At 52.9% G+C, this 26,055-nt stretch overlaps 1 protein-coding gene across 1 annotated transcript in view; it reads right to left on the bottom strand.

Moving 5' to 3' along the window:
* Positions 1-9,623: 9,623 nt before the first annotated feature.
* The window catches only part of SND1 (staphylococcal nuclease and tudor domain containing 1), a 497,039-nt gene continuing 480,607 nt past the window's right edge, over positions 9,624-26,055 (bottom strand). Inside the window, exons 18-24 of the mRNA XM_007526286.3 lie at positions 20,557-20,698; positions 15,952-16,075; positions 15,034-15,103; positions 14,042-14,155; positions 12,419-12,622; positions 10,354-10,398; positions 9,624-10,236 (exon numbers count right to left, since the gene is read on the bottom strand). Of these exons, the coding sequence (XP_007526348.1) occupies positions 10,171-10,236; positions 10,354-10,398; positions 12,419-12,622; positions 14,042-14,155; positions 15,034-15,103; positions 15,952-16,075; positions 20,557-20,698 (765 nt within the window). The 3' untranslated portion in view covers positions 9,624-10,170. The remainder of the gene's footprint in view (positions 10,237-10,353; positions 10,399-12,418; positions 12,623-14,041; positions 14,156-15,033; positions 15,104-15,951; positions 16,076-20,556; positions 20,699-26,055) is intronic.

Raw genomic sequence — 26,055 nt, 5'->3', positions numbered from 1 at the left:
GTGGCCTGGTCCAAGGTCCTGAAGCAGGAGGGAGGGGGCCACTCTGGGGACCCCATCCTGTCCACTACTATTTTAACTCTAGGTTGAGATGCTCTGGCAAAGACTCCTAGAGACTGCATGGTTTCTCTGCACTCTCTGGGACATTTCTGGGGGGCGGGAATTATCTTTTGAAAGATCATAGCTCCAGAATAAAGGAAGTTATGATGACAAAGCTAAAAACTACTTGTGCCTGCAGGGGGGTTGCTTCACGGGTGGTGAAGCAGGTGTGCAGGTGTCTGTTTTTCTCTTCCCCCTCTCTGTCCCCTCCCTCCTCTCTCGATTTCTCTCTGTCCTATCCAACAACAATGACAGCAGCAACAACAATAATAATAGCAATAACGATAAACAACAAGGGCAACAAAAAGGAAAAAATATCCCCCTGGAGCCGTGGATTCATAGTGCAGGCATTGAGTCCCAGCAACAACCCTGGAGGCAAAATAAATAAATAAATAAATAAATAAATAAATAAATAAAATAAAAACTACTTGTGTGTTGTTGAGCGTGGGCCGCGGAGATGAGAGAGAGGGGGTCCGGAGTGAAGAGGAAACAAAAATCTTTATTTGCGATGGCACCTCAGAGTTGGGTGCTAGAGAAGAAGGTTGGGCCATGTGGAGGTAGCGAAAATGGCCGCCTCACGCAGTAACCTTTCCTGCGTCTGAACACCGAAGTGGAGCGCTGGCAAGAGAGCGAGGTGCGGAAGGAGAAAGGCTTTTATAGGAGTAGCTTTCACGAGAATGGGAAGGGGGAGGAGTAACCATGGCACTCCAGGATAGGATGATAACTCTCGTGAGAATGGGAGGGGGGAGGAGTAACCAAAGAACTCCAAATATCACGGGGATATAGACAATGTCCTGAGGGCACAACATGGCAGAACAGGCACTCCCAGAATGTCCCAACTCTCACGGGAACTAGTAGCCTGAGGGGAAAACATGGCAGATGTGAATGCATCTGCACAATTTCCCAGCACTTGTGTGTGTGAGAGAGAGGGGGGGATGGAGAGAGGGAGGGAGAGGGAGAGGGAGAGGGAGAGGGAGAGGGAGAGGGAGAGGGAGAGGGAGAGGGAGAGGGAGGGAGGGAGAGGGAGAGTCAGTCCCGGGAAGCCTTCTAATGTTCTTTTTTCTTCTCCCTCCCTTCCTTCCCTTCCATTCCATAGGGACGGGAGGGTTGGGCGGGGGAGAAGGAGAGATAGAGACCACAGCACCAAAGCTTCCTTCAATGTGGTGGGGGTCAGGCTCGAACCTGGGTTTAGCACATGGTAAAGCAGCACACTATCCAAGTGAACCATTTTTCCAGCCCTCTGATTTCATTTTATTTGCCACCAGGGTTATTATTGGGGCTCAAACCCAGGTCCTTGCGCACAGTAACATGCGCTTAACCACGTGCACTATCGTCTCCCCCCCCCCCTGTTCTTTTCCATTTCATTTCCTAAGTATTTATTACAAGAAAGGAGAAAGAGGCCAGAGTACCACTCAGTTCCAGTACAAAGTGATGCCAGGGATTGAACCTGCAGCCTCTGGGGCTTCAGGCCTACCAGGTGGTGCTCTAAAAGTCTGAGCTTGACCCCTGGCACTGATGTGGTCTCACTGGACCTGAGGGGTGACTTCAGCAAGACAGAGTGGCAAACAGCCTCAAGTTATACACTGAAGATTTATGTGCCTTTCTGATAAGTTAAGATCTCATTTGAGAAATGATGTGGGAACCCTGGAGTCAAGTGAGGATCTTGTTAGTTTATCATCACACCAGCTGCAACTGTCCCAAAAGGGTGGTGGGTCCTCAGCCAGTCAGTTCCAGATCTGTGTGGGGGACAGGCCAGCCTTTTGGTCTTCAGTCATGACCACAGACTATACTGAGACATAGGCTTCTCAGAAGTCCCACCAGTCAGGAGGGGTGATGTTTACTCTGACTCTAACAATTTTTTTTTTAAATGGCCACTCTGGTTATCAGTGGAGCTAGGTACCTGCATGACAAAATGCATTATCAAATAGAAAGAAGATCAATAACAAAGGGAAAAAAATGGCCACAGAGAGTAATTGAGAGGGATGAGGAGGTAAAAAGGGAGACCCTTGCAGACCTGCTTCACTGCTCTTAAAGCTCCCCGCCCCCCCTTGGGTGGGGAACAGGGGCTTCAAACCAGGAAACCCAAGACATGATGCATGTTAACATGTGTGCTCTACCGGGTTCAGTGCTGCCCATTCACATCCCTACCTGCAGTGACTATTCCTGCATGTGTCTGACTCCCGGTAGTGGTATTTACATGTACGAGCAACCTCTGGCCAGAGAACCAGGGCCCAGAGCCCTGCACACTGTCACCTTGACAAGCTAATCCTGCCAGTGGCATCTGTTCATGTCAACTCGAGGAGAGCGCAGTGGACTTTTCTGCTACTGCAATCTGCTGTCCTCACTAGACTGTGAACCCTGGGAGAAGAGAGGGCTCTGGCTCTTTTTTAAATTTCTTTATTGGGGAATTAATGTTTTATATTCAATAGTAAATACAATAGTTTGTACATGCATTGTTGTATGCTTTACATTGGGTAGTTCTCCCCCGCCAAGAGAATTGCATCAGTCCTGTTAATTTCGCGGGCCCGCTTGGCCCCGCCCCAAAGGAACCCCGACAGAGGGTTCCTGAGTTCAAGAGTGCGAGAGTTTGAGAGGGTTCCCCAGTACGAGAGCTCCAGAGTTCCAGAGTTGGGAGAGTTCCCCGAGTTACAGAGTAAGAGGGAGTGCTTGCGCCGCCGCAAAGAGACAGCAGACTTCCGTTTGGTGATTAGTTTGTCTTAGTTTATGAATCGTTGTTCCTGAATAAAGAAATACAGCTGCCCTGCCCAGCTGTTGTCTCTGCGTCTCTGTTACCCGCCCGTGAAGCAAGCCAGCCCGGCCAGAGCCTCCGAATTTTAACAACAAAATGCATAACACTTCCTAGTTTTCCATATAACAATACAACCCCCACTAGGTCCTCTGTTATCCTTTTTGGACCTGTATTCTCACCCCTAACAACCCCAGAGTCTTTTACTTTGGTGCAATACGCCAATTCCAGTTCAGGTTCTATTTGTGTTTTCTCTTCTGATCTTGTTTTTTACTTCTGCTTCTAGCTCTTTTAATCCCAGCCCTTAGAGCAGTACAGCCATTCCTGGAAGGTGCTCAGTGAGAGCTAAATGCCTGAATGTTCAGGGGTTTCTGGCTGGCTATGGGCAGGCTCGTTGCTTTTCTGAGGAAACAGCCCAGATGCAAGGCTGCTGGCAGAGCAGCAGGTGAACCAGCCTTGTCCGCGCAAGGGCTGCACATGCCACTGTGAGGGCTCAGGGCCTGTGACAGTGGGGCTGATCTCCTTGTGCTGGGGCAAGGCCACTTCCCTAAACTGAACCTTGTTTCCACTTTACTGGGTCCCTCAGGCAAGCCCTACTGTGGTGACCACCCACCAAAATGAGAACCATTTAAAGAAAAAGCACAGGTTTGGAGCCAAGGGACCTGTTTTCTTTCTTTCTTTTTAAATTTTGTAAAATATTTTTTTAATATTTATTTATTTATTTTGTTACCCTTGTTCTTTTATTGTTGTTGTAGTTATTAATGTCATCGTTGTTAGGACAGAGAGAAATGAAGAGAGCAGGGGAAGACAGAGGGGGGAAAGATAGACACGTGCAGACCTGCTTCATCGCCTGTGAAGTGACCCCCCCCTTGCAGGTGGGGAGCCAAGGGCTCAAACCTGGATCCTGATGCCGGTCCTTGCACTTCACGCCATGTGTGCTTAACTCGCTGCGCTACCGCCCAACTCCCAAGGGACCTGTTTTCTATTTCTGGCCCTGCCATTAATACTTAGTAAACCAGGGAGGGAGGAAGTGCACCTGGTTAAGTGCTCGCTAACACATGCAAAGAACTGGGCTCAAGCCCCTGCACCCTGTGAAGCAAGTACTGCAGGTATCTCTCTGTTTCTCTCCCTATCTCCTCTTCCTCTCTCAGTTTCTCTCTGGGCTATCAAATAATTGGGGAAATAGGGGGGAGGCCACCAGAAGCAGTGGATTCATCATGTAGGAACTGAGCTCCAGCAATAACCCTGGTGACAACAACAACAACAATAATTATAAATTGGATGACCTTGGGCAAGTCATATCTCTTTCCTCATCTGGTAAAATGAATGTGGGCAGAAATAACTATATTTTTTAGAGTGACTTAACTTTATTTTTCTTATATTTGATGGGACAGAGAAATTGACAGGGGAAGGGGCGACAGAGAGGGAGAGACAGAGAGGGACCTGTAGCACTGTTTCACCACTAATGAAACTTGTCTCCTGCCAGTGGGTGCTGGGGGCTTGAACCCTGGACCTTGTACATAATAATATGTGCACTCAACCAAATGTAACACTGCCTCCCACCACCACCCCCCTTTTTTTATAGAGACAGTGAGCCAGAGAGTGAAAAAGACCACAGTAGTAAAGCTTCCTTCAGTGTGGTTGAGGTCTGTCATGCACATGGCAAAGCAGCGTGCTACCCAGGCAAGTTATTTCGCCATCCTGGGATAGCTGATTTTTTAACTTGAGGACTCACCAAGGTCTCTGAGGAAGTTTGTTAAAAATGCAGAGTGAGTTGGTGAAATAGCTCACTTAGTTAGTGTGTTGCTTTGCTAGGTGCACAAGCCTGGCACCCACCACATTAAAGGAAGCTTCAGTGCTGTGGTCTCTTTCTCCCTCTCCTTCTGCCTCTATTTATTATCTTTAAAAAGTGGTGGGGGGGAGAGCTGGGGCTGATAGCATAATGGCTATGTAAAGAGACTTCCATGCCAGAGGCTCTGAGATCTCAGGTTCAGTCCCCAGCACCACCATTAGCCACAGCTAAGGAGTGCTCTGGTCTCTTTCTGTCTCACTCCTCAAAATAAATAGAATATTATTTTAAAAGTACAGATGGCCAGGCCTTACATTTCCACCTCTACCCTTGCCTCAGACTTAGCTTAGTAGGTGTGGAGTGGGAAGTGAGAGATGCACAGTGACCTGATAATGAGTTCAAAAAAGGTCACCAGAAACACTTGTCATTGCAGGAAAAAAAACAAAAAACCCAAAAGACAAAACACCAAGCACAGAATTCCAAGGAGCAGTCCTCCTACAAGTAACCACTTTATTTTAATCATCTGTTTTAGCTCTTCTGGTGGTTCCTGTTTTATTGCTAAACAACAGGTGAGTTCTTGTTTTATCAACTTGCAAGATTCCCCACTGTCTCACTGTATGAAGGATGAGGGTTGGACTCACCCACTTCACCCCCACTCACAGAGATGGGTCCTGTTGCTATTTCTGGAAACTGCATTTCATGGAAGGAGTGCCAGGTCTCCAAGCTGCCTCCTCTGCCCACCCAGCTGCTACAAGGGGTTGATGGAGCCGACCCCACCTCCGGGGACATGGGGCTGGGAAAGGCTGGGACCAGCCACACTGGCAACCACAGGGTGCCAGGTTTGTAGTGGGTAGAGCTGCCCTGCTACCCCTCCTGTCACCTCCTGTCCCCTGGCTGCATAATCAGCAGGAGCAGATTTCTCCTTTGGGGACTGGCAGGGCTCTGGCTCTAACAGATTGCTGAGCATCTGACTTCTTTATAACAATCCAGGGATGGTGGAGCCAGACAATGGAGCAGGAACATAGGAACCGGCGAAGCAAGCCTCCTGCCTCAGTTATGTTGAGAGTGAGCAGGCAGGCAGACAGGCACACAGTACGGACTCTTCTCAGCCTGGAAATCTCGAAAAACCAGAAAACGTGACCAGCAAAACAGATAAAAGTCACAGAGGGATTGGGCGGTGGCTTACCTGGAAAAGGGCACCTGCTACCATGCATGAGGTCGGGGTGCAAGAACCCATTCCTCTCTTGAAGTGAGGATGCTTCGAGAGTGGTGGAACACTGCTGCAGAAGTCTCCTGTCTCTCTATTTCTCTCCCTCTATCCAAAAAAGAAAAGAAGAAAACAACATAACAAAAAAGCCAGAAAAAAAAAGGCCATCAGAAACTGTGCTATAGACACATTTCAGCAATAATCGCTGGTGACTAAAATAAAATAAAATAAGACAAAATAAAATAGGGACTGGGCAGTAGAGCACACATTACCATGCATAAGAGCCCAGGATCAACCCTCCAGTCCCCACCTGCAGGGGAAAGCTTCAAGAGTGGTGAAGCAGTGCTACAGGTGTCTCTCTTTGACCTCCCTTCTCCTCCCTCTCAATTCCTGTCTTCATCAAACAACTACGCAAATAAAATATTTTTTTTAAAAAAAGGTAGAAAGGCTAGCTTTAGGGGTGACGTTCTGACCTTGTGAGAGCCTGAGCTGCACCTTAGAAATGACACACTCCAACAAGGGCAACAAAAGGGAATAAATAAATAAATAAATGACACATTTCCTCAAAGGTGTTATTTCCTTATGGATATTACAAAAAGAGAGCTCTGCCACTGGCCCCCCCCCACTCCCACCCTCGGCCCCGGCCTGCCTGTTGCGGCCAATTCTGCTGAGCTTCATCAGAGGGGTCAAGTTGCCTGCTGGGTCATGGAAGTGACTGGAAATGAGGCTGGGGCATGTTCCCCAGGGAGGATGACAGGCTCCCAGCCAACCAAGACTCATGTGCCACCTTCCCCACCTGCCAGCAGCCAAGCTGGCCGAGGAGAGGGGGCGTATGGGCCCCCAGCCCGACTCCCCAGGCTGCTGGCCAACCCAGTGTAAATATTATTATACTCCCACGCATCTGAAGGGCGTTAATTATTAAAAACACACGCCACCCAGGGTAGTGCATTGTAATTAGGTTCAAATTAAATTAGCATCTTCCTGTAATTAGGACATCAATAACCACTCTTGAGGCATCCGTTCCCCAGCTCCCTCCCTGTGGCCTCCCAACATGGGGTGCATGTGAGGAAAGGGGTCCACTGACTCTTTTCCCCAGGATGTGGAGATAATCAAACCAATCAATAACTGCGGAGGCGGCCCCTCGCTGGCAGTGGCTGACCTGATCCTAGGCTCTCTGCTGTGTCAGCCCTCCGAGGCTGGGAAGCTTCCAGAGCCTGCCCAGAATAGCGTGGTTGCTCCCATGCCATCTGTCAGCCCCAGCCCTGCCGGCCTCCTCTGTGCTGCCTTCCCTGGTGCCGCTGTGGCTTGTTCTGGGTGTCTCGGCATCTGCTGCCGCCTCCACACTTTGACTCAATGGCCCACAAGAGCCTGTGGGGACAGCTCGGGCGGCACAAGGGCCCAATGAGGGACTCCAGTGTGAGTGGGTCTCAAACTGAGGCTGGTGGATGGATGGACAGATGGAGCTGAGTTGCTAAGAATGTGTTTTATAACTGGGGGGAGGGGGGGAGTGGGGAAGACCTCTGGAGAACTTTTGGGGGCTACATGTACAAGTTGCAATTCTTTTTTTTTTTTGCCTCCAGGGTTATTGCTGGGGCTCAGTGCCTGCACCATGAATCCACTGCTCCTGGAGGCCATTTCCCCCCCCCCCTTTTGTTGCCCTTGTTGTGGTTATTATTGTTGTTGATGTCGTTTGTTGTTGAATACGACAGAGAGAAATGGAGAGAGGAGGGGAAGACAGACAGACACCTGCAGACCTGCTTCACCGCCTGTGAATCGACTCCCCTATAGGTGGGGAGCCGGGGGCTCGAACCGGGATCCTTATGCTGCTGGTCCTTGTGCTTTGCGCCACGTGTGCTTAACCTGCTGTGCTACAGCCTGACCCCCGCAGGTTGTAATTCTAACCATGCTCAATTGCAGAGAGAAAGTATTCTCTAGGGCAGGGTAGACAGCATAATGGTTATATAAAAAGACTCATACCTGAGGCTCCCAAGTCCCAGGTACAATCCCCTGCACTACCAGAAGCCACAGCCAAACAGTGCCCTGGTTAAAAATAATAATATATATCCTCTATGTTTATATTCTATGTGAGTATTAGGGGTCTACTGGCCCCGCGTCCCCAGGACAGTCCTCAGCAACTTTCCGTGGCAGACAAGGAAGCACCAAGGAGGAGCAGCAGTGCCTCCTGGCTGGTGGACGCTCTGACTTTTGTCTCAGTCAGCCCTGGAAGAGAAAAACCAGGAGAAAGCATGAGGGCTCAGGCGGCGCTTCAATGGGCGAACCTCGCAGGGTTTATCCTTGGGTGTAGATGTAACCAAGGCAACTGTTAAGACAGTGAGATGATTCCTGTTCCGCACACAAGAGTGGGCTAGCATCTGGCCCCAAGTGAGAACACAGAGGTCTGCCTTCTGCACTCCCCGCACTCCACCAGGCCCAGGTGAGATGGCAGCTCTCTCCTCTCTGGCTGGCCTCCCCCAGGGCTAAAAATAAGACCAGAGGCCATGGGGAGAGCGGGCTCCCTTGCTGGGAGCAGGATGGTCGCCCCCGGAGTGAGGCGAGATGGAGACTCACAATGTACCAATCACACGCTTGCAGACTTCTTGGCCTCCCTACAGAGTACACACAGTCGAGGGGAACAGTTTGCTGGGCCAGCAAGGGCTTGACTGGAGGAGCAGAAGCATTTGTTCTGACCCCTCCAGAGGTGAACAGAAGCAGGCAGGGGGCTTGTGGCTCCAGCAGCTGCCCTGACTCAACAGTCCTCCCCTCACCTGCCCATGGTCCTCCTTACTTCTCACCACTCCCCTAATGGGAGTGCATCCCATGAAACAGAGCAATTCCATCTTTTTGCCTAAAGATAGTCAGCATTCCTGGGCCGGGGCAGTGGCTCAGTAACAGAGGGCATGGTCTGCATGCTTAAGGTCCAAGGTTCAGTCCTTGGCACCATATGAACAAGAAAGCCCTCAAGCAAATAGAATGCCCAGAATGGTGGTGCTCTGGCCTCTCTCATTAGTGAAAGTCAGGAGCCCTGGTTTAGAATCTGATGTGAACTTTGGGCTTGAATCAGTGGCCGTGTGTGTGTGTCAGTGGTGGTGGTGGTAAGGGGTAGACTGATCACAAGCCAGATGTTTCTGAGGTCCAGGACTTGTGGATGAGAGCTGGTTAGCCTCTGGATTCCCCTGACGTCCTTTGAGAGCAAAGGCCCAACCTCACATGGCAGATTTGTGGGGTGGGGAGTGAGCCAGGGTGTCATGTATGTGTGAATTCACTGCTTCTGGGCCACCTTCCACAGTCAGCGAACAGAGACTCCACAGCACCTGAGCTTCCCTACTGTGTAGCACTGCTGCCATGTGGCAGCTGGGAGCAACCCCTACCTCCAGTCAGAATGTGGTGGAGAGTGGGGCATCTGGAAAAAGAGCTACCACCTCTCACCAGTGTGAGATTGGGGGCCCCCACCCTGAAAGGCCATATGGATGAGGCTGCAGGGTGAAGAGGAGGCCAGGCATGACAACCCCACACTCCCTCAAAGGACATAAACTGTGGGTGGGGCCAGGTGAGACTGAGCCCAGTCTGTGTGGGGACAGCCCTGGGAACTGGGGTGGTACCAGGTGATGCCATCAGGTGCCAGGAGGTGCTCAGAGCTCTCTGAAGAGCTGTCCCCTAGCCTGCTGCCTCAGGGGTGTGTGGCCAGGCATTGACCACCATGGCAGCCCACCCAGGCATCCTGGGCTCCTCCTGCTTCAACTGTCACCATGATTCAAGCATCTGGGTGCCACCATGACAAGAAAGGCTGCAGACAGCAACGGACTATTTTATTGGGCCTCTGAAGCTTTAAATACAGAGGAGGGTGGGTGGGGACAGGGGGCCAACACAGACACGCTGGCATCTGAGAGCTGACACATCAGAGAAATCACATAATCAACATCTGGACAGAGAGCTGGGGACAAGGGCAGTGTGGGGAGGAAGTGGGTGCCTGCTGGCAGCTGGTCTGGGGTTGAGAGTGGCAGGGGCAGGCTTCCGCCCTCAGTTAGGACAAAGTCTTTTGCATTTCTTCCTGATTTGAAGACAATTTTCTTTTCTTCTTCTCCTTTTTTTTTTTCTTTTCTGTTTCTTGTTTTTTTTACATCACCCCCACCCCCTGGGTAAAAATCCAGAATTGACTGGGAGAGACTGGGTGACTGTGTCCCCTGGAAGCCCTGCCCCCTCTGTGCCACCCACCCCCGGCCTGCAGGAGACATTTCCATGTGCTAAAGCAAAGCTGGGCCCAAGGTGCACCCCTCTTCGGGGCCTGGCGCAGGGGAGGCAATGGTGCGGTGCCGGTCGGACCCCTTTCCCTCCTTAGCGGCTGTAGCCAAACTCATCCGCGTCGTCGGCTCGGAAGTCCCCGTAGCGCCACAGGTTCAGCTGTGAGAAACCAAAAGTCAGTTTATCGGGGGGGAGGGGGGCTGGCTAGAACCCCAAGGGCTGAGGCCCCTCTCTGAGCAACTCCCCCCACCCAGGGTCCCCGGGGCACAGACTCACCCGGGCACTCTTGGCAGACTCCTGGGCATTCAGATATTCTGTAATCTGCAGAGACAAGAGTAGAGGGGGCGTGTCACGGTGGGTAGGTGGGGATCTACATCTGTACGGCCAGGGGCATCCTCTAGGGGAGCCCAAGTCTGTCTCAGAGAGGCACCAAATGGCCGCCACCAAGCTCACCTTGATGGCCCTTCCACCCACCCGCAGTGCTCTTCCTTTCAGCCCATGAGGTCTATAGACTCCCTGGCCCTCCCCACCAAGTCCTCAGTGCCAGGTCACCTTAAGGAGGCCTCCAGTGACCCCAACTGAAGCTATGGCACCTCCCCTACACTCCCGAGCCCCTCTGCTTTCCTCAGTGGCACAGATCCACTGGCATCCTACTTCACAGACCTACTGTCACTGTAGTCATTGTCCCCTGCTTGAATGCAGCCCTGCAGGGCAGGGAGGCTGCCTCCTACTCCCAGATATGCAGACCCCCCAATAAAGTGGTTGAGGATGAGCAGGGGAATGAAATGAAGACTTTTCAGGGTTTGTGTCAGGGACTGGGCAGAGGAATTTTCTAGACACTGGGGACTTTGAGGGCAGTGCTATAAGGTGGGGCTCTGAGACCTCACGCTCTTGAGGAGCATGTAAACCAACTCCTACAAGTGTCTCTAACAAGAGCACCAGGGGCCAGGCCGTGTTCTCCTGTGCCGAGGAGCTAGTGTGGAACAGCAAGGCTTCAGCTTCTCCAGCCTGAAGTGGGGACTCCCTGTGGCTTGGCGAGAGATGGGGGGCTGACTCCAGTGAACAAGAACTGAAATGTACATGGTCCCTTCCTGGGTGTCAGCCCTGTGACCCCTCGAGTGGCCCCATAGGGGAGACCAACAGCAAGGCAGGCGGTGGGCCCCTCATTTCATAGATGGGAGATGTGAGTTTAAACAGCTGATTACTTTTGCTTCCTTTTCTTTTAAAAAATATTTTGTATTTATTTATTTATTTATTGAAGACTGAGAGAAACTGAGAGGGGAGGGTACTGGGGAATTATGCAGTTCCCTCCCCCACAAAAACGTCCTACATCTTCCCACCTGAGCATGGCATTCCTTAAAAACATTTAGGCCTGCTCCACTCCATATTTCCTATACTGTGTCCATTAGATATAAAGGAAAAGGGGGAGATGCTGGGGAGTTATGCAGATGCAGTCACATCTGCCAAGCTGTCCCCTCAGGCTTTGCCACTCCCCACGATATTCTCGCAGTGCCTTTTTCAACCAATCCTGTCCCAAAACGTGACTCTTAGTTGTTGCCCTATAAAGCCCTTCTTCTTCCGCCCCTCGCCTCTCTTTTGCTGGCCTTTCACTTAGGTGATGAGATGCAAGGGAGGGTGGTCTGGGAGGCGGCCATGTGGCCTGAACCACTGCACTCTCACCCAACTCTGAGGTGCCCGTGCAAATAAAGATTTGTGTTCCCTCTTCACTCCGGATCTCCCCTCTCTCTTCTCCGTGGCGCAGCCCAATAGGAGGGGTAGATAGAAAGGCGGGGACCGGGGACTTGAACTCTTGTCCTTGTGTATGATAATGTGCAGGCTCAACTGGGTGTACCAGTGCCTGGCCCCTAAACAGCTGTTAGGCTCAGCCAGCAAGGCCTGGCTTTGAGGCCCAAGGGGCTTCTCAAACAGGCCAGAGTAGGCTGGGGGGGGGGGGTCCAGTCCCTTTGGGCCCTGGGTGCCTGGAACTGGCTGTAACCCCTGTGAGCACGCTGGAACAGAGGATGTGAGACAGGAGAGACAGCGCATCAGCCTCCATAAACTCTTGCCACCCCTGGCAAGGCTTTTTGGCCCATCACCTGCGGGGCCCTGTGCAGGGAAACTTTCCGCTCCAGTTTGCATCTGCATTCACAGCCAAGCCCGCAGCCAATTAATTTGGGATGTAATTAGCTTTTCCCCCTTTTTTTTAAACCCCAACAAACTCAAATCCATTATCTTTCCCCTGCAGGATGGTGGGGGCCCTGCTCCCTACAGTTCCTGGGTCCCTTCTGGGCTAGGGAGGGTGGAGAGAGACATGGTGGGGGGTTGCCTCCAGGCCACCTACCACTTTCTGGAACTGCTTCTCCTTGCGCACCTCCACCATGACCAGGCCCTCCTTCACCAGGCCCAGCCCCACGTCGCCCTTGGAGTCAGCGAACTGCAGGGTGACGTGGGGGCAGCTGGTGCTCAGGTGTTCCACGTTGAGGAGGCACTGCGTGTTCTGGATGTCCCGTACCACGCTGTCCACGGCATCAGTCCGAGCATCCTCCTGGGGTGGTGGGGACATCCCAGGGTCAATGAGAGAGGAGTTACCTTCTGTCCACCCACCTCCCAGGCTGCTGCCAGAAAAAGTGGCTGACCCCCACCCCCCAGTTTCTAAAGAGAGAAGAGGCAGGCTCTGGGAATGAGGTACCCCTCTTTTTTTTTCTCTCTCTTTCTCTCTCTCTCCCTCTCTCTTTCTGCCCTTCTCTCAACCCCTGCTGATCTGTAAATAAACCCACCCCTTTTCTACCCACCTGCCCTGAATCCAGTAGGAGAAACACATTTTTTTTCCACTTCAAACCAGTCCTCCACCTGCCACCTTCACTGTCACTCAAACTCTCTCGGCCCTTGTGTGTCCTTGTCCTCACTGGCTGCCCCCAGGCCCTGTTCTGTCAATATCTCCTATCCTTCAGCTCCACTCAGGGACAGTTGAGGCTGTTCTGTGCTTTGACTGCCCTTACCCCTCTTTGTCCCTGTGTCTGGTAGCAGCCTCAACCTTGCTGCTCTGACCCTGAACACCAGGGCCATCTGTCCTTGGTGCTGAAGGCTCTGGGTGGGTGCTGCATTCACTGCAGACCACTGACCCCTTCTGGAAACTGGGTGGTGCCAGAAGCCTTAGCCCCAGTCCTCTCTTCCTGGGACATGCCTTCTGCCTCGAGAGCCCAGCATTTCCCAGAAGGCTCACTCCCCCGCACCCTACCTACATCTCCATGTGCTCACTCTGGAGGCTTCTGTTACTCGAACCCTTGAATCTAGGTCTTCTCTCACTTTAGTTTTATCTTATTCTTTAGATAGAGATAGAAAGGCAGAGAGAGAGAGACAATACAGCATCAAGCTTCCTTCAATGTGGTGGAGGCTAGGCTTGACCCAGGTGTGAGCCCATGGCAAAGCAGTGCACTATCCAAGTGAGCTATTTTGCTGGCCTTTATGTTTTTGTGCTCCCATGTGGTGGCCTGGGGCTCAAACCTGGGCCCTCACACTTGGTAAAATGTTCAGCTACAGGTGAGCCACCTGCTGGTCCTGTCTTCTTTCTCTTTCACCCAAACTGAATGCTATTAAAGCCTCTAGGAGTTTTCCTCGCCTCATACTCACTCCTTCTCATTCCTTCTATCTTGGTTAAAAGCAGTCTAAACCCAGGGCCACTTTGAATTCCTCCTCCTGGATTCCTGACAGTGCTGGAATGGGTCCTTGTTCCCCAGGCCTGCCCTGTGGCCCAGATCTGGCTATTAATGCCTGGGGTCATCTCCCAATGCCATCCTGAAAGCAACCCCTTGGGAGGCAACTTCCCTCAACCCCCTGGGTTAAAGTTACCCACTGCCATCTCCTGAGGTCTATTACTGACACTTCCTACCTCCTGTGAGAGCCACAGAAGTGACTAAAGGATGCAGGACCACCCCCCAGAGGGATGGCGCCCACCGAAACTCACATCTTGGGGCACCTGGATGAAGGCGAAGGCATACTCTGTGGCTTGGGCAGGCAGCACCCGCGTGCTGAAGGCAGGTGGCAGGGCACCCAGACGGGTGGTTGGCAGGATCTCTCTCTGCAGAAGACACAACAGGAGACAGAGTCACATGCACAGAGTCATGTGACCTTGCTCAGAGCACACTCCCAGGCTCTAGACCATGGCATCTACATCATTATTGACCCACTCGTTATGGGCCTGGTGCCAGCACACCTGGGGACTTCCTTTAGGATGATCAAAGTGACACCTGCTATAATTGTGGATTCTGTCTCCTTCCAGAGCTGTTCCTCTGGGCCAGAGGATCCCTGACTACCTTTCCTGGGGCCATGGGATACTCTGGCTGGGGATGCGGGTCCCAGGGCCTTGGAAACCCTTGCTCTGGGCTTGAAGGTGTCCTGGGCATCCGCAGTGAGGACAAACACCTGGAATGAGGACTAGAGGGCCTTCCAGGGCCCATGCCTCAGAGGTGAGGCACAAAGGTGGGTGAGACCAGGCCACCTGTCCCTGAGGCTTGGACAGGAGCCCCAAGAGTATCCACCAGCCTCCTCCCTGTAGTTTAGGGACATGACCCACTACCTGAACAGGTCTGGGGGCTCATTGTTATCCAGGTTCAAGCCCCTGCTCCCCACCTGTAGTTTCATAAACAGTGAAGCAAGTACTATAGGTGTCTATTTCTCGCCCTCATCATCTCCTCCTCCCCTCTTAACTTCTCTGTTCTGTCATATAAAGGGAGAGAGAGGGCAAAAAAAAGGTATGTGTGTGGGGCGCACATGCAAAATAAAACAGTAGAAACAGAAGCAGTGCCCACTTGCTCACTGTCTTCAAAGGAGGCATCCACAGTCTGGGGAGATCTTTTGAGATGGGATGGATTTGACCTAAAAGTGACAGCTAAGCGGCCCCAGGCAGCTACTGCCCACTCCTGCCCATGGGTCCACCCGGAAGGCCCGCAAACTCACATTGCCATAATCAATGTAGAAGACGTGCACTTTGGTGGGGGACTCGACCTTCTCTACTCTGGCGCGGTACCTGTAGGGAAGTCATGGGCAGGGCTCAGGTCCAGCCCTGAGGAATCTGGTCCCCCTAAAGCCTCAGAGGGCAGGGAGAGGGCAAAGCATTCCCTGTCCAGGGCTCCAAGGCAGCACCTATGGGTGCCACGGTGGGTAGTGCTCAGACTCCAGTAAGGCCAGGGCTTGAGGCACTGGGGCCACCATCTTCCGGAATCAGCGCAGAGCTGAGAGCAGAGGGAGCGAGAGGGGAGCATGCGGAGCGATTAATGTGTCCTTGGGGCATAAAGCAACAAGACTAATGACTAGATTGATGTCTGCTGTTTAAACCCAGCACACTAAACAGCAGCTGTAATTAGCCAGCAGATCTGTCTGGGAGGCCGCAACAGGGAACATATTCAAGTCACTTCGTCACCCTGGGAAGGCCACAGGCCCTGCCCTTGGTGGGTCTGACAGAAGTGACCTTTGTGTGGCCTCTGAGCACTGTGGCTTGTGCCCCAGACAACTTGACAGTTGGGCTGGGCTCACTGAGGACCAGCACTGCCCTCCTTCACCCCTGCCTTACTGTATGACATTATTTTTTTCCTGTGGGGTGAGGGGGCTATCAGGGAGCCTGAGAAAGTCAGCTAGGGCTCCCCAAGGGAGTTTCCTGTGGAGAAGAGCAAGGACACCTCTCTGTGCTGTTTGGCTGGCAGGGGGCTTCCGCAGGCTCAGGAGGGCTATGGGGAGTGAAGATGGATGCCGTGCAGGGCTGAGTGACACCTCTCTCTGGCCCTGAGGTCCAGGCTGCTAAGGCTGAGGCCTGGAAGCCAGCAGGTAGCTCTGTGGGCCGATGCCTTCTCCTCTGGACTTTTGGTCCAAGGGGCTTACCATTCTCCATCTTCAAATTTGGCAATGCAGAACTCGCCCCGGCGGGGGTTGTAGGAGCCTTCCACAGGGGGATGGCTGGAGATGTCACTACGCATGTTCTCCATCAGCTTCTCCAGCTGAGTGCCTGCAGGAAGGAGGCAGGGAGGGTGAGGCCTGGGTGCTGGGTGAGCCTTGAGCAGCAGCAGCAGCAGACATGGAATTCCCTCTGGAGATGCTTTCAGTTGGGGCTCGCCACCAGGAAGTCCTTTCTGTTCCCTCCCCTAGAGCCTCACAGACTATCTCCAAATAGCTTTGATCCTGGGCCTTGTGGTTGGTCTTGGTCTCTCTCTCTCTCTCTCTCTCTCTCTCTCTCTCTCTCTCTCTCTTCCTGTCCTTGGGTTAAGCAGGAGGGTGTGAGTGAGGTCATCCAAACAGTTTCCTCTAGGGTGGGGGCTGCAACCACTCTTTCTTTCTTCCCCAGGGGCCAAAGTGGGGATAAAAGGTGGGTCCCATGAAACATGCAACCCTGCACAAAGGAAAGAGCCTCAGATTCTGAGCTATGAAGGATGGTAGCAGTGCCAAGACTCAGAAGATTCATGCTTGGCAGTTTTGCTTCTGCTTCCCTTGGGGCAGATGCTGAACTGGATATATATATATGATTTTTTTTCCACTTATCCACTTTTTTTTTTTTTGCTACCATGGTTATTGGGGCTCAGTGCCTGTACAATGAAACTACTGCTCTAGGCCCCATTTTCTTCTCTGCCCCTCCCTTCCCCCCACCTTTCTTTTAATTTATAGGACAGAAATTGAGAGTGGAAGGGGAGATATAGAGGGTAAAAGAAAGACAGTTGCAGCACTATTTCACCACTCATGAGGCCTCCCTCCTATAGGTGGGCACCTGAGTCCTCAAACATGGGAACATTTGCACTCAACTGGCTTGCACCATTGTTTGACCTCCAAAAGATTTATTTATGACAGAGGGAGAGGATCCAGCCTTTAGCCACTGTGCCACTGCCCTGGGCTGCTGGACCAAACTGGTGTTGTCAAAGGTGGGGTTTTAGCCTTCTACCAGTAATCCAGTGCTGTCCTTCACAGTGGGAGCAAGAAAGGGAGAGGGTCTCCTTCCCTGCCTTGGCGCTCTTTTTTTTGGTCGAGGCTGGGTCTGGAGTATGTATGATTGCATTGCTTCAGATAAGGAGACAGAGAAAGACACTGGACACCTCCGCTTCCTCGGGGGCCATAGCACCTCCCCTTTGATGCCAGGGCTTGAACCTGGGCCATATGCCCTCACCGGTGAGCTGCTACCTCTTGGGTCCTCTCCTTTCCTGCCTTTCATGTTGGCTTTGGGCCACTCACTGGGGTCTGCCTTTTCAGGGGTGGTTTGGGCCAGCTTTGGTTCACTCCCTGGCTCTGCCTGCAGTGTGCCTGCCCCTCCACACCCCATCTCTCATAAGCATCTGTCCCCTGTAGCTTCCCCCTCTGACCCACTTCCTGATTCTCCTCTGCATCGCACCCTCCTGCCTTCCTTCCCTCACTCTGCTGCTCAAGGTGGCTGGGTGGCTGTGGTCTGAGTGTGGGCTTCCTCATTACTGCTCAGCACTTTAGATAACGTGGTAAACAGGTGTCTGACACATGTCTGCCTGCTTTGTTCCTTGTCTAGCTTTATGTTCCTGTTGCTACACTATGGTTCCTTCAGGGCACAGACCAGAGCTCACTCCCTTCTGTTTACTCTTGCAGGGCCTTGGAGAATCCCTGAAATGTGCTGGGCACTAAATCATTCACCAGCGTTGAAGAGAACTCTGCGAATGCACACGAGGATGCGGCCCATCAGGGACTCCAGCAGCCACAAGACTGGCTTCCAGAACAGGGACTTCTAGGGAGCAGCTCCCCCCCCACCTTGTGGCTGCCCCTTTCACATTCTTCTGAGACAGCATCCCTTGCTCACAGTTGTCTGTGAAATCTCAGACAACTTCCTCCTTTCCTTGGTCTGTTTTTGTTTTTCATTGTGCTGAGGCAAAGAGAACAAGGGCTGCGCCTCCTGCATATAGGCAAAGCCCTCTGGGAGGTCCTCACACAGGGCCTGGAAGGTCATCTGCAGCTGATGGCCATGTTTTCATCATTTCATCAGCTCCTTCCCGAATTAATTAAGAGCAGGGAGCCAGGGCGAGGAAACGGCCCCCCGGAGGGAATGAGAGACTCAGAAACAGGATGCTGTGTGCTGAGGTTTCCTTTCAGGGTTATGGAGCCACCCAAAGAGCTCACAGGTCTCCAGGTGGAGAGCCTGGAGGGCCTCACTCCTTCCCCATCTTCCCTTCCCCACCTTGTTCTCTTCCTCTCCTGGTTTGCTTTCTGTACCATCCTCACTTCCAGTCGCTGGGAACTTCTGTGATCACGCAGGCTTTGTGGTTAAAAGCCTTAAGAATTTTGACTCCTGTTGACTCCAGGGTCCCTTTACAAGTTTATTTTGCCACTAGGGTTATTGCTGAAGCTAGCTCCCAGCGGTCATCTTTTTCCTTTTTCTATTATATTGGATAGGACAAAGAGAAATTGCGAGCAGAGGGGGAGACAGAGTAGAGAGAAAGAGAGACGCCTGCAGACCTGTTCATGAAGTGTCCCTCCGGTAAGTAGGGAGCAGGGGCTTTATCCTGGGTCCTTGAGCATGGTAATGTGTATATTTAACTGGGCTCACCATGCACCCCTCCACAACTTTTAAAAAAATACTTATCACCTCCCACCACCAGGGTTATTACTAAGGGATTGGTGCTAGCACTAAGAATCTACAGATCCTAGCACCCCTCCCTACCTTCTTACCTTCCATCTTATTTTGATAGGACCGAGAGAATTTGAGAGGGGTAGGGGAGACAGAGATAGATAGGGGGGTAGAGACAGAGAGAGAGACAGAGACAGAGAGAGAGAAAGGAATAAAGACAGAAAGGAAGGAAGGAAGAAATAGACACCTGTAGATCTGCTTCACCACTTGTGAAGCATCCCCCCTGCAGGTGAGGAACAGGGCCTTGAACCTGGGTCCCTCTGCATGGTAGCATTTGTGCTGAACTGGGTGTACCACCACCTGGCCCCCAAAGATTTATTTATTTTTTATTTGTTACATACAAAAGAGAGTTTCACATGAGCTAGAGAAAAGGAGAGGGAGAAGCCAGAGCACCACTCTGGCATATCCGGTGCCAGGGATCAACCAGGAAGCTCCCGCATGGGATTCTAACGCTCTACCAATTCAGTCACCTCTCGAGCGCAGGGCTGGGGTAGGTGCCCAGCTTATAATATAAGATGGGTTTTCCCCAGCAGGACCCAGGAACCTGGTAGATCTTGCCTGGGCAGGGGTTCCTGAGGTCCTCCTCCTACCCAAGAACGGGGGAGGGGGGTCCCCTCTTCCCTTGCTCAGGAGCTGCAGACTCGCCAGTCTGGAGCCCCTAGTGCAGCCTCCTTCCCCATCACCCCACCCACATTCAGAGGTTGACTGCTCCTTGGCTTCATCTCCTAGGAAACAGCAAGGTCAGTTTTTGCCAGGATTGCAGCCATCCTCAGGAGACCCTATTCCTGAAGGTTCCATCTCTACTCCTCCCCAAGGTGGAGCCAGTCCGGAGCCCAGATGGTCTGTTTTTTTTTTTTTTTTTTTTTTTTGTGGATACAGCATTGCCATAAAGGCAGCTGCCTGGGAAATATCATTAGAGGGGAAGTGACTGAGACTGGCTGTTGCTGATGTGAGGAGGCAGGGGTGGGGGTGTGTGTGCTAAGTAGGCCTGGCAGAGCCATACTCTGCCATCCACAGGGCAGTGTCAGCCTGGAATGCGAACAGCTTAGGCCCCTCTGCCTTGCAGGCTTTTCAGTCTTTGGCTCCAGAGGCGTCTCTGATAGTTTTTCCCTCTGCTTTCGACTCAATTGTTTCTCTGCACAGGGTGGCAGGGGGAGGGGAAGGGAGGTCAGAATGGGAGACAGGGAAGAGAGAGTGGAGGTGGGAAGCTGAGCCAAAAGGGCGTGGGATCATGGCTGGGAGAGTTGGCTCCACTGCCCTGTGCCCCTCACCCCCCCAGAAGCCCAAGGGACCTTCTGCCTCCGGGACCCTGGCCATAGCATGTGGTGACTGGAGGGCGGGAGAGAGATTGGTGGAGAGACTGGGTCCCTCACAAAGACTGTCCAGGGATGATTCCCCCTGGCACGCTGCCTGTTTCCATGACAACTGGCTCCCACTCAGGGCTACAGTAACCTCCAGAGAAGAAACTTTGGAGGAGAGTCGCCTGGGCCCCCCTTCTCCTGCCTTCCCAGGGATGCCAAGGGGGAGACGGGTTGAAGAGTGGTTGTTCACACTCCCGACCCAGACCACCTGTTTCTTGTTTCCCAATTGATCCAGAGGGTTATCCATCCTTAGGCCCAGCCTGCCCAGGGTGTGCAGAACAGATCGATACCCTGAGAGTCTCAGAGCACCAATTAGACCAAACTGGTTACCTCACCAGCCCATGGTCATCTGCTCAGCCTTGTCCACTCTGGACGAAGGCCCTTGGGCCCGGCGTGTGACAACAGCCTCATGCTTTTCTGGGGAGACCCCAGGAACCTCTGGGCTACTGGCCTGGGCCCAGTGCCAGGGCTGGGGGGGGTGGGGCGCACACTCACCAGTCTCCACATCCTGCACATAGAAGTGCAGGTCATCTGTGATCTCGGTCACAAACACTGGCTTGTAGCTGGCGGATCGCTCCTTCTCCTCCAGCACGGGCACCACCTCCTCCACAGGCTGCTCCTCATAGTGGGTCCAGATCTGTACGGGGAAGAGGGTGTGAGCCAGATAAGCCAGATGGGTGCAAAGCAAGGCTCACAGTGGCACTGGGTGCAATGGCCAAGACATGGAATCAGCTCCAACACCCATTAGCAGGTGGCTAGGAGGTTGGGAGGGGGGGCTGTATATTCACTGGAATACCTAGTACCTGGCCACAATCCAAGATGATATTGTATCAGTGGAGACAAAATGGGTGGGTGGAACTGGAGTTGAGGATGCTCAGTGAAGTAAGTAAAGAGGGTGAAAGGCAACTTACTGGATGGTTTTGCTCCTATGTGGAATATAAACCATTTAAACAAACTAGCTGGGGCTGGGTGGTGGCACAGCCGGTTAAGCAGACACATTAGCATATGGAAGGACCTGGTTCAAGCTTCATGAGTGGTGAAGCAGTGCTGTAGGTCCTCCCCTCCACCCCCTTTTCATTTTCTACTGTCCTATAAAAAAGTAACCAAACTGACTTTTAGGATTCTGAAAACTATGGTTGTCATGAGAGAGAAGTGGGGGTTGGAGACAAGAGGGGATATATGGGGATTCCACTTGATGTGCTATTATTATAAAGGCTCCAGAGAAAGGGGAGCAAACTTCCAGATAAGCTCCCATGCGAATCCCCTGCACTCCAGTGTGAAGACCTGGGTCACCTCGCTGCCCCCCCCTCCCCTTTCTAGAACACTCTGCTCAGGTCACCCTCAATTCCTCAGGCCCTCCTGCTGTCACAGGGCCCCTGGAGCTCAGCACTGTGCCAGAAGGGCTCTCCTCAGCAACTTCTCTATCCTCCTCACCCCCAGTGCTGTCTGACTGAGGCCCAGCGGCGGCCTCTCCCCTGTGCCCTGCCTACCCCAGCCCTGCACTGTCAGAGCTGTGGTGGCTCAGGAGCTGATTTGAGGTGACAGCGTGTCAAGTCCAATCCTGTGGCCAGGAGATTATCCTGGTAGTGGGGCCTGTCAGAGCAGGGCAGGGAGTTGGCTCTCCTGCTGAGTGGGGAGAGGGTGTCTGGGGGGAGGAGGTACCAGACCCCCCCCCACACACACACACAATGAAAATTTGGCGGCTGTTTTAGGTGGGAGATGTGGATTAGAGCTGCTCTGCCATTTAATTTGCCACCTGACTTTGACCAGACAACATGGTCACATCCTTTGAAGACAGCAATTGGGGACACCTCTTGCAGTCTCACCGATGGCAGACTTCCTGGTGGCATCAGGAATCAGCCCACTTTGCCCTGCGCCTGCCCGGCCACCATTGCCTCAATACCAGCATGTACTGACCATGGTGCTTCCACTAACTCCAGGCCTAGCTGCCTCCCTCAGAGACAGGCAGAAGGCAGGGCTTCAGGACACAGCCGTGACTCCTGCTCAGGTGAGGGGGTCCAGGTCTCATCCCTGAAGGGTCCACCTATACTTCGAGAAGGGGGTCTCCAGCTTTCTGGCTTATTTATGGCTCTAATCACAGGTTCTCACACAGCACGGTGAGGGTACTTAGGGTGAGGGGCACTGACCAAATTATTTCCACTTCCTAGGCCTAGTCTTGTGGAAGCAGGAGTTCCTCCTATCCCCCTCCACTTGGGAAGTGACACCTCAGCCAGTCTGTCTGTCTGGGCTCTCAGTCCCTCTGAGGATCAATGAGACTTTCACTACCTCTGAGAGACAAGATTATCAGGATTATGGCATATGTGTTGGAGCTGGGCCCAGGGCCCACCCTGTCACCACCAGGGGTTCCACCGCATCAGCAGTGGGTCCCCTTGTCCCCTTCTCCTGTCAGCACCTCCCAGTCTCTCTGTAGGACCTGTACCAAAGTGGCAGCCCTTCCCTCTCCCCACTGTTCTTACCTCTGCTTCCCCCGACTCCCAGTTTGCAAGGTCAGAGACAGCATCTCCTGGGCCAGCCCGGGGGATTGGGCTGCAGGCCTAGGATCTACCTAACCCTGCATTGCTCTCCACAGCTGTGGGGGAAGAAGGCTCCTTAGCCCTGCTGATGAATTGGGAACAGACTGACAGGCTGAGAGCAGAAAGTGCTAATAACTCCTCAAGTAAAATCGCCTCAGGCAACAGCTGAGGGTTTCCTCAGGGGAGGGAGGAGGGGCTTCTCTCCCTCAGGCTCAGGTGGGTTGGGAGGCTGGGGTTGGGGACTTTCGGGCACTGGCTCTTCGCTCTAGCTTCAGCCACACAGCTAATAGGGTGGGTGGGGGGTGGGGAGTGGTGGGCAGGGAGGAATTATGTGGCAGGAAGGAATAATGAATGGGGCACATCATGCCTCCTGAGGTGAGAAGACACTAGAGGCACGAAACTAGAAAATAGAGGAAGGAAAGTTGCTCCATGGTTAATAGAACTCCACTTAAAACAATATGCAAGAGACTGAATGAGAGGAGGGAGAGTGAGAAAGACAGAGGAGAGGGAAAGAAGGAAAGAGGTAAGAACACTCCTCCTAAGATGGTGCCTGGGACTGAACCTGTGTCCTCTGGAGCCTCGAGCATGCAGGCTCGTGCTCTAGCAGGCCAAGTTAGTTCCTAGTGGGACTCTATTTTGAAAGGAGGATTGAGATGAAACCTTGGGACACCAGCCCAGGTCCCCTCTTGCCCTTGGGGGATGGAGGCCACTGACCCTCAGAGACTGTGACTTGCAGACTGTCCAGGTGCCTATCTCCTTGTGGGAAGAGTCAGTCAGTTGTGACAGGTTTGGATGCCTGAGTCTCAGCCATATGGGAAGATATTTGGCCCAAACTGACATATGCTGCTTTTCCACAGAATCAAGACAGAGAGGGGGCAGACATTAGGAAGACACCTACCAGACCTGTGCCACTTTCCACAGCCAACCTAGCCTTTCAACAGCCCAGACCCCTGACAAGCCTGTTTAGTGCAAACCCCAGGGATGGGGGGATAAGATACAACCCCAAGAAAACCCCAGAAACCCCTTCTAGAAGGATCGGTCACTGCACACAGATGTGGTGTAAGTGCCTTACAGCTCCCTCCCAGCGGTACATGGAGAGGACATTGCCTGAGTGTGGAGTGCCCTTTCTCAGTTCCTGTCTGGCTCATGCCAAGGCTTGTGGAAAGGCTGGGGACGGCATCATTCCTGCTTTAAGGCCAGGCACCAGCATGGCACTTTGTGTCATGCCAATTTCTGTCCTTCTACATCCTAGGGCCCCTAATGGTCCCCTGTTGCTGGAGCTGTCCCAGGGAAAGAGCCCACTGTGCCAGGTATGGCCTGGCTGGATGCAGAGGTTGTCTCTCCCCTCCCTTTTCCCCCACACTTCCTCTCCGGGGAGCCCCAGGCCCTCCTCCTGGCAGGAGATGCACTGTGGACTGAGGCTTCACTAGTGGGAGCCTTCCCTTTCTAAATCCTATTTAATATCGCTGCTCAGGAGGCTCTAGGGGTGGGGCTGGCACAGGGCCAGGATGGAGGAGGCCTTCAAGCCCGCAGTGGGGAAGCCAAGCTCAATAAAAGCCAATCAATGGCCAATCCGGCCCTGCTGGGGCCTGAGTGAAGAGGAGGGGACCCCATCCAGGCAGCTGCCATCTGTGGCTGCTGCCTTGGTTCCCAGACCTGCTCTGAGGGACCATTCCATGCCAGTCTTATGCAGAGGAAGGGAGGAGTTGGAAGGGCCCCTTCATGAGGACTGAGGTCCCTCTCACCACTGGGTCCTAGGAGTGAGGAACAGGGAATTGGCGGAGTTCTAGACCACTGGGTCCTAGGAGTGGGGAACAGGGAATTGGCGGGAAACCTTGAGGGGTTTCCCTCAGACAGACCCGCTCACAAACATTTGCACACAGTCACACTATAAAGCCGCCTGTGCAATTCCAGTCTCATCAAATCCCAAGGTTCCATTCCCCAGGCAGCTATAGGCACCCCTGTATTCTCTGAACATGGCCCCCAGATGTATGTGTCTCTTAGCAGCTAAGGGAGCTCATTGGGGGTCACAGTGAGGCGAGACTGGGAATCCTGGGGGCCCCTCAGCTGACTGTCCACCAGGTGGCCACCAAACCCTGAGTCTAGCCATTCTGGGAATCACTTCTGGAAGCAGCCCCAGGAAGAGGTGCTAGGTCACCCCACAGAATCTTCGAGGAGGGCAGCTGTGCAGGCAGTGGAGGGGGGGGACTTCAGGAGGTGGGCAGTTCCTTGTATGGGAGGCGAGGGGCTTGCACAATGCTCTTTAATTGGACTGGCATAAAACCACACAGCTCATGTCAGTAATTAATCACTGAAAACTCCTCAACATGAGAATACCAGTGAAAGGACAACTTGGGCCCTTTTAGGCACCAATACTGGGCTGTGAACAGTGGTGCTGAGTTCAGCACCTAGCAAGGAGCCTCCTCCCTCCCCCAGACCTGGTTCCCCCCTCTGTCCTCTGGGACTTGTATGCTTAGAGCTCAGAGCCACTCAGATCTGAAGAGGCAACTCCTAAGCTCCTGTGCTGAGCATGGGAGAAAGGGGATGGAAAGCTAGGACTGGGGGGGTTGGGGGGGACGTGCACACAGATGCTTTCAGAATCTGGGCCTTGGAGGCCGGTGCTGCCATAGCAAGGCTGCTATCTCTCAGCAAGACTCAGCCCCCTGCACACGCAGCAGCCCCCAGTGACAAGTCTCCTCCCAGCTCCCTGCAATAGGCAGGTCTGGGGGCGGCAGTCTTCAGTTCAGCTGTCACAAACAGGAAACCCAAGAGGAAGCACCCTTCCCAGAGGAGGAGCCCAGGCACGAGGACAAGGATGGTGGTCCCTGTCACAGTCATAGCTCTCGGGCCCAACTCTCTTCAGAATCCTTCTCCCACTAGTCATCTGTCCTAATCCCCAGGGGACAGGAAGAAAAACCAGAGAGATCAGAAGAGAGTCCACATGCAGTCCCAGAGGGAAGACTTAGTCCCTGCTGGCAGAAGAGTGCAAAGATGGACCAGGAGGTGGCACATCTGGTAGAGCACACCTTACCATGTGTAAGGACCTTGGTTCAAACCCTCCATTCCCACCTGTAGGGAGAAGCTTCATGAGTGGTGTAGCTCAGTGCTGCAGGTCTCTCTCTCTCCGTCTCTCTCTCTCTCTCCCCTTTTGGCCTCTCCCTTCCCTCTCAATCTTTCTGTATGTCTACTGAAAATAACTAAAAAAAAAAAAAAAAAAAAAAAATTGGGAAGAGACTGAGCAAGGGGATGCACTGCCCCCTTCCCACACCCCCACACTCTTTTTGGCAGGTGTCTGGGAGGCAACTCGTAAGCCAGACAAGCTGTCCCATGGTGGGGGGGGGGGCGCACATTTATTTCCTGACACAAATTTATGGCTCAGCACGGTCTGTCCCACAAAATCCTTCTCAAGCTATAGAAATCCTGACAAATTGGTGGCCAGCTGATTTATCCCCCATTGTCA

Source organism: Erinaceus europaeus, chromosome 8, assembly GCF_950295315.1.
Source record: "Erinaceus europaeus chromosome 8, mEriEur2.1, whole genome shotgun sequence".
Taxonomy (NCBI): domain Eukaryota; kingdom Metazoa; phylum Chordata; class Mammalia; order Eulipotyphla; family Erinaceidae; genus Erinaceus; species Erinaceus europaeus.
Note: the sequence above shows the minus strand (reverse complement) of the source record. Positions and strands in the feature narration are given on the sequence as shown.